Raw genomic sequence first — 9,564 nt, 5'->3', positions numbered from 1 at the left:
TTAATAAGCAAACGATCGGCTAATGCCGGTAAAAACGTGCACATGTGCAAATGATGGAAATAATTCTTTTAAGTGTACATGGCATGAGCCTGTGAAATTATTCTGCAACTAAATCTGCAAAGTAACTTCACATCCTTTTGGTAAGCCCTGTAAGATTTTGCTTCATAAACCCTAACGGAAAATATTGTGTTGTGGGCATAAAGAATTAATAAGGGTATGGTTGTTAATGGATTACCCTGCACGCGCAAACTGTTTGCCTACGACAAATATTTAGCGAAGTCTTTTCTCACGCCATCAACGGGCCAGGATTAATGCCTTAATAATTGTTGCACACACAGAAAGCAATTATGTATCCTAATGAATGTTACGCACTTAGGGTCATTAAAATCAACGTACGTTACGAGTGTTATCAGTATTGGTTTAGTAAAGTGTCCCTCAACGTTTCTTGTTTTCGGACTGTTTCTGCATCTCTATGACTTAAAAAATTAAGAAGTTCAAAACTCAGGCAATCATTTTTGTATGTCGTTGTACAGTCATGGATTCGCGCAAAATGTCACGAACTTGTCCGCAGTGAAAAACACTGCGAGACAACAGCGCGACTAAAAGTGGTCGTGCTCAGTTAACGCAGCTCCAATATTCGGCGGCAGTCTGAGCCGGGACGCCCTGTTTCAACAGACTTATCGTGCTAAAAAAATATTTGCCATTGCGACAAATTAAAACAACTGAGCTGGGACCGGTTCCGTCTATTGCATTGATTTCTGTAAGCCCGCGTTGACGGTAAACCGCAGCTAAGGCACATCATGTCACTCATACGGAAACGAACAATCTACGCTGATATCGCTTGTTCATTGCACGCCTTGAAACATACGACTTTTGGTTAAAACGCCCAACATGACCAACAAGACAAAAAATGGAGTTTATATTTTGGAAGACTATTTTTATGCGACGCTTGTTTCGCACCTTTTTATCTTTCCTTTGCGTGACTCAAGTGTTATAAACGGGTGTAACTGATGTGGCCTTCATATCGCTGATGATGGAATGAGCATTTGCCAAAACGTTTGAAATATAAAGCATGTCTCTTTTTACGTCTATTTGGGCCGTTATTTTCACCATTGGAGTTTATATTTTTTGAAATTTACAATCCATTGGGGATTAAAAGCGATTTGCGATTCCGCTCTGCTCCGAGATGAAGCGTAAATTCCGACACTTGTTAAGAAGTTGTTTATACAGTGGTCAACGCTTGTCGTTTCAGCGAGTCGAGCTGTTCTCGCCCCACCAGTCACCACAGTTGCGTTTGGCCCGATTCGTCCAATCGCCCGTTGCCATAAAACCCGTCAAAGCTGATTCTGTTTCGTCGCAGTATTCCCCCACAAAGCCTCAAAAATAACAAAGTACGATGCGAGCGATCGGAGGTCTTTTGTGGTGCTGCCAAGTTTTATCTGTGAGGTCTTTCGTAGGACGGCCGGAACACGGATCGCTATATTACGTGTCGAATCGTTTTTAGCCGTGTGATTCCTAATTTTCGTGAATATAGTGACGTATTTGTCTCTAAAATAAACCGGTGGTGTGTTGGACAAACAAAGATAGTGTCAGATGGTGCTGTATAAACAATATGTTTTTCTGTATTTGGCATTTTTTCATTCTGTCTACTTGTCGGTCTTATTTACAACCCGCTATTTTCGTGACAAAATGCAAATCCAGTCTACATTAGTGTATCAGGTACGCAGCCCTGTACACTCAGCAACTCGCTACGGCAAATAAACCAACATCCGCTGCCTTATCATGTGTTTGACAGGCACAATTGGGCCCAGGACTCCATACTATAAAGCGCAGTACGTTATCGGCGCCCAGGGTTTTTTAATACCTGCCAGTTTGTTTGCAAGCGCCTGGCATTTATGCTACACCAAAACAGTGCTTGAATCCCTTCAATGCATATCTCACATTCATCCCTCACCGGTCAACGTACAGTGTTTTTTGGTTATCTCAATGCCCATGTGGTTTATTAAAATGTGTTGGGGTTCTTGTAAACTGTAACCGAGTTGCTGACCCCGCAACTGACGTGCATGTTATCAATTGCTGTTTGGACAAATGAGGTGATATACGAGGCCTTTAAGCAAGCAAGCCACATGTTACCAAACCCGCACCTCGCAACTGTGTATTTGGTGTAGCAGTTTGAAACAACACGGTAACAACGGCAGGTAGGGAACTGCAGGCGTTGTGACAACAGGTTCGACTCTCGTGTGTGTTTTAACGCTGACGTCAACCTTAGGTGAAGCTTCTGCTGATTTCATCGTGATGAGTTACGTCCGAGCCAATGATAAACTCCATGGTTTGTGTTTTAACTGCTGATTCCCACAATTTCAAATGTGTGTATGCCTCGTTTCGCGTATTCGTATATATTGCCTTTTGTCAACAAGGTTATTTCCAGAATACACACAAAGGGAATCTAATTTAAACAACGTTTAGATACTGGAACCAAGCGAAACACATTTTTAATTACACAAAACCCCTGATTCGCTGTGCAGGGATGTAATTACTGTAATACACCAAACAACTGCTGGTCAAAATTTGACCTGATCCAAAACTAAACTGTCGGAGAGCTTGTATTTTAGGCGTATATAATTTGTAATGTTTTAACAGTCACTGTTTTCAATGAAAAACTAATTGTTAAAACTGCTTGTTATTGATCTAGTTTTTTTTTTACACTTAACCAGTGTTGACAAAATGCCCAAAAAACTGTTAATGCTACCCCTTAGTATGTGCCATTTTTGAAACTGCTTTTCAACTAACTTTTTTTCTGTCCAGTCAGGGACACAACTTGTTATAATCCCACACCACTGAATATTGGATCATTTACTACGGTAGCCCGTTTTTGCGAAGGTAACAACGGGATAGGTAAACGACAAAACGACAAAATGTACGACCGCAATAAACAAATCTACTGAACAAAAGGTGTGGCTACAAAAGCAGTACACAGCTTAAAAATCTAATCTACACAAGGGCACCGAAGATCATTCGATGTGTTCTAAAGGCAACTTTACACTGAAAAGCTCCCTTGAATGGTTCTTCCCCATGGCTGAAGGTGATCAGTGTAACGTGCCCCATTCATACAGTGTAATATTGACTGTTCTTTTATGCCTGGCAAGTGGATTTGCACACAGGTCTCAAGAGCGTATCAATGAGCCGCCTCGAGTGCATATCAAAGCGTATGCTCACAGTGCGGCCATCGCTTTTCATGTATCAAATTTTTCACTCAACGTGTTGATCCACATACTCAACGTGTTGACAAAATGGCCGTTACAATATTGACGACTTGACTCTGGTGGTTTTTTCAAGATAAATTATCGGTTTCTGCAATTGTTTCGCATCGCACGTCAAACCACTAGAGCAAAAAATCGCCGAGGGTTTGTGAAGGACAGGGTTGTTTCCTTTGCCTTGACAGTTGTATATGATTGTACAAAGTCCAGACCGTTGATCCCTGTTAAGGACAAGTGTTGTGATGTAGGTCGAACCTGAATCATCTGTATGTTTGCATTACTCGCGCAATTACAAGAATAAACGTTGAACTCGTATGGACAGCAGCAGCCTGTGCAATCAGTAAACAGAGTTTGCTAATACGGATTCGAGCGGCCATTTCACTGTCTTACATGCGCGCAAGGGTATTGATTCACATTCATCGGTACACTCCGTACAGCAGCGACGAGTCGTTTAGCATCGTGTTTCCAATCGCTAAGTGGTGGTGTCCGTGATGTTGGGCTTGTTGGTACGCGTCCACCGTGTTTAAGGTCGTTACGTTAACGTTCATAAGGTCCTGATGTTGGCTGTTGTTGGTGCTGCTCAGGTAGTGGCTATGAGGCACTGACGCCTCACTGCCCACCACGTTCACCTCTTCAATCTTCACTGTAGTCGCAAACTGGCCCATACCAACTTCGTTCCCGTTTGGCATCCCAGGTTCTGGAAGGTTCGATTGGGCGACAGGGGTAAGGGCCAAGTGCATATTGGGCGACTCTTCGACGCCACGGTCGCTTCCTACCGACACGTCCGACATCACGGCTCGCCTACTTGGTGAGTGGTCTCCGTTCTGCTGATTTTGCTGCACCATGCCGTGGACCATATGATGCGAACCATCCGCGTTGTCCACCATAGACGTGACTACTTGAACTTGACCGGTGTTCCCGGATCCAGCGACTGTAGCGGGTGAATATGTTTGTTGGGGTGTGTGGTTTCCGCTTGCCATGGCCTGCTGCTGTTGTTGCTGGTGGTTGATTTCGCTGTGGTGATTCTGACTATTAGAATTCTGTCACAAACAAAAACGACGATTAATACTTTGTCTCATTAAGTATCAGTGTGATTTATAATCTTCCTTGCACCAAAATAGTATTTCCATTCGTTTTCTTTATTTCCTTTATAATAAAAACTTTTTTCAAAAAATACAATATTCTAGGGTGTCGGTTTTTATTTAATTTTTTTACAAAACTTCAAAGTCATTTCTCAGCCGGGATTGAAAACAGGCATGCTTGCATACGGTAACTGATTTCATAAAAAGGCACAACCGTCCACGTGTTTTCAAAAATTTACAACAGTAGAAAAGACACACGTGGATCGCACATTCACCTGAGAACCTTGTTGCTGTTGTGTGACGACCGTGACTGAATCCACCTGGGCTTGTTTGTCCTTCAGTGATCGCTTGTTTTTGTATCGATGGTTTTGGAACCAAATCTTCACTTGGGTCGGAGTCAGATGTATCATTTGCGCCAGGTGCTCACGCTCGGGTGCTGACAAGTACTTCTGCTGTTTGAAGCGTCGTTCCAACTCAAACACCTGTGTAGTTGCAACAAGAATTGATTAGCTTTGCACACGAAACATTGTTTGCAATTTCAGTTTTGCTTCACATTTGTTATTGAAAAGAAATCGTATTAAACATTTCAAACCCTTACAGCGCGTACTTAATCATATATTGCATACATGTTTTAAAAATATTTGGTCTATAGAAGAATATATTTTAATTTTAATTTGCACAAAATGTAATAAATGGGTGGAATCAAACTATAACTTACATTGAACAAAAAATTATGTAGGCAAAAATAATAAATTTGAATTATTGAAAATTCGTATCAATTTAATGATTCCTACCTGAGCTTGGGAAAACAAAACCCTTCTCTTTCGCCTTTGCGAAGCCGGTAAAAGTGACTTATGCATTCCGTCCATACCCGTGCCCGACATCATATTCACCCCACCGTAAGTGTTCATTCCCATTCCGGCCGATGGATTGAGATACCGCGACACTGCAACAAATAAAAAATAGTATAACTATTGGTTTAAAAAACTAAAATGGTAAATAATATTTGTGAAAATATATTGCGTGACACTGCCTAATCCCAGCAAACAGAAAGAAACTTTACATTTTAGTAATCTCCGGCAAATCAGTAAAACATTAAAAAACGTCGGCTAAAATGTCAAAATGGAGTTAATTTCTTTGGCTCTGCGTAACCAACGGGGGCACAACTACATTTGCAATTAAGATATTCACAGGGGATTTTCGACAAATCGTTGATTTTCGGTCGATGTGTGTTTTCGCCCCTCTCCTATCACTCGATCATCCGATTACGGAAGCAAATCTGTTGCGAGGGTTATAACCTGCCAAGATAATGCGCCAAATGCGTATTGGGTTATCGGGATTTTCGCGCCAATCTCTGCCCGTTTATGCCGAATTATTGCTCGATCTTGCGGCAAATCGATGTAATATTTTTGGTTGGTTTGCCAATTTTTTCCGAGGTCGACATTTAAAAATGCCAAATAGGTTATACAAAGTTGATCTAAATGGCACAAAGACGTTCTTTAAATATCCTTTTGTGCCATTTTGGAAATGTTTTAGGTATTTTTTTGCTTTTGCTGGTATTTTTGTGGCCCGCACTTTACAACAAACGGTTTTAAGGGCGTATTTATATGCAAAGCATAAAATGCTTTAATCATAAACATTACTGTCAAGTCCGTGTATACTTCATAAAATGCTTGTTTTTGTAATTGAAAAAAAAAACACCTTTTAAAACCAAAGTCATGATTTTGTAATTATAGTTTTAACAATCGTCAGATAATATTTATTGATGCAATGTGTTTGTTTGGGCAGTTTAAAGTTTTGTGTGTTTGTTTGGGCAGTGTAAAAATTTTTTGCGAGAAAACTATTTTTTTGGCATCAAGCATTGGAGTAATTTCCGTGAAACGAAGCATATTGTTTTTTTTGCGGTGATTCATATCAAACCTGTAAAGCGATAAATTTTGGAAATCGTCAAATGCAAACGCAGCTGCACCTAATTAAATAAATAACGATTGGCACGGGCGCGCGTCATATCATTTTGGAATCAGCGAAGAATAATCCTGGGTCTTTGTGAAGTGAAACGGAAAATACCCATCACCGCGATGCAACGGTAATCGCAATATGGATATCTTCATCGCAAATGGCCGCGATTTGCCAATGCGCATACCCGATTAAAAAAATTCTCTTGCTGCCTGCATGATGGTGTTTGTTTTTTATTGCCTGTGTAAAAATCGCATTTTATTGTGGTATGAATTCAATTAGACGGTTATCTCTTTAAATATGCAATTGTCAACTTTAGATTTTGAATTTTAAAACACGTCTAAACTGAAAAACAAAATGGCTGCCGAGAGTGGATGGTTCCAGTACTTGGCGACACAGAAAATCCGCAGTGTACTAAGCAGCCCCCAATGTAACCGACCAAATTCACAAAAAATCGGCTTTCAAAAAGAATGCAATTCCCAGTTTCAGACCAATAAATGGACTAACAAGAAAACTGTGCGAAAACATCGGTCAACTTTAACATTGTAAAACTTGTTTGTAATTTTTGTGGTTCGGTGTAAAAGTAACGGAAAACTAAACAGATTTTAGCGGCCGATTCCAACACAAACAGGCGTTGTCACGTTGATACAATTCCAGACAATGTTGATTGACGTGAAGACGTCTGCCGCTCTCCTGACTGTTGACCTCCACGATGTCACATTATGCAAATGTTTGGTAAGCGCAAATAGTCAGGTTTGGGTTCAAATTAAAAACTGTATCATTTGGAAATGTCAATTGTCCAAGTTTGTTTGTTTTTGTTTTGGATGAGATAACCTTGACTTTTTTTCTAATAGTAAAGGCATTGTTAGGACAGGCTTGTTTATTCGTGTATAGATACTTCTACTTTTACATAGATTCAATTCATTTTAGTTGAAATGCTTTGCCTTTCATGTGTTCCCAGTCGCATCAAATTTGCATAGGTTAAACCCTAGGTTTAGTCGATAGCCGAGACAAAAGATAATGCAAAGCATTGTTGACAAAATCCACCTTGCTTGATCATAGCCTACTACAACTTAATTTCAAGTCGTCCTTGGTGCTCCTTCAAAGGCACGAGCTGGCCGGGCATATGCAAGAGCCCTTCGGTGCTGCTTATCGCGCCGGATTCTTCAAATTCAATCGGAAACGGCCGCGTAAGTGGCCTCGCTTGTGGACACAACAGTATTGCAATGGCTTAATATTAGAATTATAAGCATCGGTCCTCACGTATCGAGGTGTTCTTATCTCGTCATCGTGTGCTTCCATCAGCAGGCTCCAGGTCCTCTGGCCGCCCTTGCCAAGCGCACTACTCGCACTACTTTAACGGCGAATTGCTCTCACGCCGTGTTACCAAGCGCACTTTAAGATTGCTTGAGATGATGGGCAAGAGCACCATCATCCCAATGTTTGGTATATGAGACCTCGCGTACCGTCATAGCGATTAGTAGTGGTCCTATGGCCAATGGCAAAGACTGTGCGTTAATTTATCTGGTCATACTAATTGCGTTTGTTGGTTTGTCATCGCCACGATGGCTAAACTATATCAACAGTTTTGCACAGTGAGAAACGCCGTATCTAAGGTACAAATTACAATCGCGCGAACTTCGTTGTTGTATTTTTGTATTGTTTTAGCGTTATTGAGTATTAATTGTTTTGTGTTTCAATATTTGTTGATTTGTGTTGAATTTTTAAACTTCAACTGAAGCAGAAATCGAAACGCATTGCGAAAGGATAGCTGAGCAAAAAATCAAAATGGCGGCAGACGCTAAGGGACACGGGGATTCGACAGTGCGTTCGCCAGCTACCGTTTTAGTCTCACAATTTGTGATTTGATTGTTTATTTTTTGGGAAATTTTACTTTGTCGACGATAAAGTAAAGCGATTGTTGTCCAATTTGCGAACGTGACACCCAAACGAGATTTCTTATGATTAAATATTTGGTTAAGGTGTCATCTCGTACATTGAGAGAAGATACATCGACTATTGGTTTACACGGAAATAGCATGTGTGCACAAACTATTTGAACAGAAATTTCATCCTGAAAGAATTGTGTTGAACGAGAGACAATACTAATTGCAAAGTCTTTAACTTTGCAGAGCTGATATTTAAATGCGCTTTTTGTGTTGTTGTTTTTTGTGTTTTTTTTTCTTTCCATAAACGTTTCATTTAAACGTTTGACTGTACGCTGGGACGAACAAAAAAATGTTTGAAACTTAACTATTTTTGGTCAGCGGTCAAGGTACAGTTAATGCCAATGAACAATAAACCAACGTTTCTCGCGAAATGTATTTTTGCAGGAAGAATTTTACTCGAGCAAACATAAGTTTTAATAGATATACGTAAAGTTGATATATTTGAAAGAAAATAAACTTACTTGACACTGTGCCGAATCGGGGATCTGGGTTTGCCGGTGCGCCGTACCATCCTGTTGCCTGAACATTGTTATATGACGGAAGGTCGGCTACAGTTCCGTTGCAGTACCCTGACGATCCTGATCCCGGCATCGTGTGAAAAGTCGCCTGAGGAGCAGGTGCCATTGGGTGGAGGTTGTAGCCGGAATTCATGCCAGCAGCAACAGCCGCCGCGGTTGGCATACTCTGATAAGGCACGCTCGCCGCCGGAATTTGCTGATGATGGTGCACCCCGTGGTGCGGCGGCGTGCCCATAGACATCGGCTGTCGGTAAAGCGACGACATGGGAGGCGAGGTTGATCCGGTGCTCAGAGAACTGCCAAGGCTCGGTACGTGCAAGCCACTGGATGCTACTGCCGAATGTCCTGGATCCATAGACGCACTGCTGTACGAGTCGTGAATTTCTCGTCGCGTTTGCAGGTTGCCGCCGTCGTCTACCGTCGCGGGACCGTGCTGGCCGTAAGGTTCGTCGAGCGGGCTGAGGATATCCGTTACTGAAAATGGCGTCGTTGTCGTTTGTTTGGGACTCAAGGACATTTCCCCACGCGCAGCGGCTCGCTTGGCAAATCGTTAACTATGCGCAGCGCCAAGGCAAGTATATTTAATGCTTGAACAAATATTGGCGGCTAAATGGTCCTTCGGGCCTTAACGAACAATGTTGGTTTTCTGAAAGGCGCAAAATAAACTTATTAATTATTGGACATCTACTCAACACACACTTTACTTCTAATACTCGCTGCACTTGTCTGTCCCTGACAATATTCCTCACGCTAACATTGCCTGAACTGAACCATTCTGTTGTGCGACATCGCATTGTTGTCA

General features: G+C 41.5%; 1 protein-coding gene across 1 annotated transcript; it reads right to left on the bottom strand.

Annotated features, from left to right (window-relative positions):
- Positions 1-2,838: 2,838 nt before the first annotated feature.
- Positions 2,839-9,564, bottom strand: LOC145214542 (uncharacterized). The gene is made up of 4 exons (XM_080083096.1): positions 8,706-9,564; positions 5,134-5,285; positions 4,615-4,821; positions 2,839-4,297 (listed from the first exon to the last, which is right to left on the bottom strand). Exons 1-4 carry the CDS (start codon positions 9,277-9,279, stop codon positions 3,674-3,676), a joined length of 1,557 nt encoding a protein of 518 aa, XP_079939222.1. The 5' UTR covers positions 9,280-9,564; the 3' UTR covers positions 2,839-3,673.

The sequence above is a fragment of the Phallusia mammillata genome, chromosome 2, assembly GCF_965637545.1.
Source record: "Phallusia mammillata chromosome 2, kaPhaMamm4.hap1.1, whole genome shotgun sequence".
NCBI lineage: Eukaryota > Metazoa > Chordata > Ascidiacea > Phlebobranchia > Ascidiidae > Phallusia > Phallusia mammillata.
The sequence above is the reverse complement of the archived record's forward strand: the minus strand, read 5'-3'. Positions and strand labels throughout refer to the sequence as shown.

Bases quoted from the DNA above. Each gene is read 5' to 3' on its own strand.
- LOC145214542 (XM_080083096.1), bottom strand. From the start codon at position 9,279: ATGTCCTTGAGTCCCAAACAAACGACAACGACGCCATTTTCAGTAACG. The intron at 4,822-5,133 runs GTAGGAATCATT...GCAACTACACAG, and splicing joins TTTTGTTTTCCCAAGCTCAG to GTGTTTGAGTTGGAACGACG. The intron at 4,298-4,614 runs GTGAATGTGCGA...TGTTTGTGACAG, and splicing joins AACAGCAACAAGGTTCTCAG to AATTCTAATAGTCAGAATCA.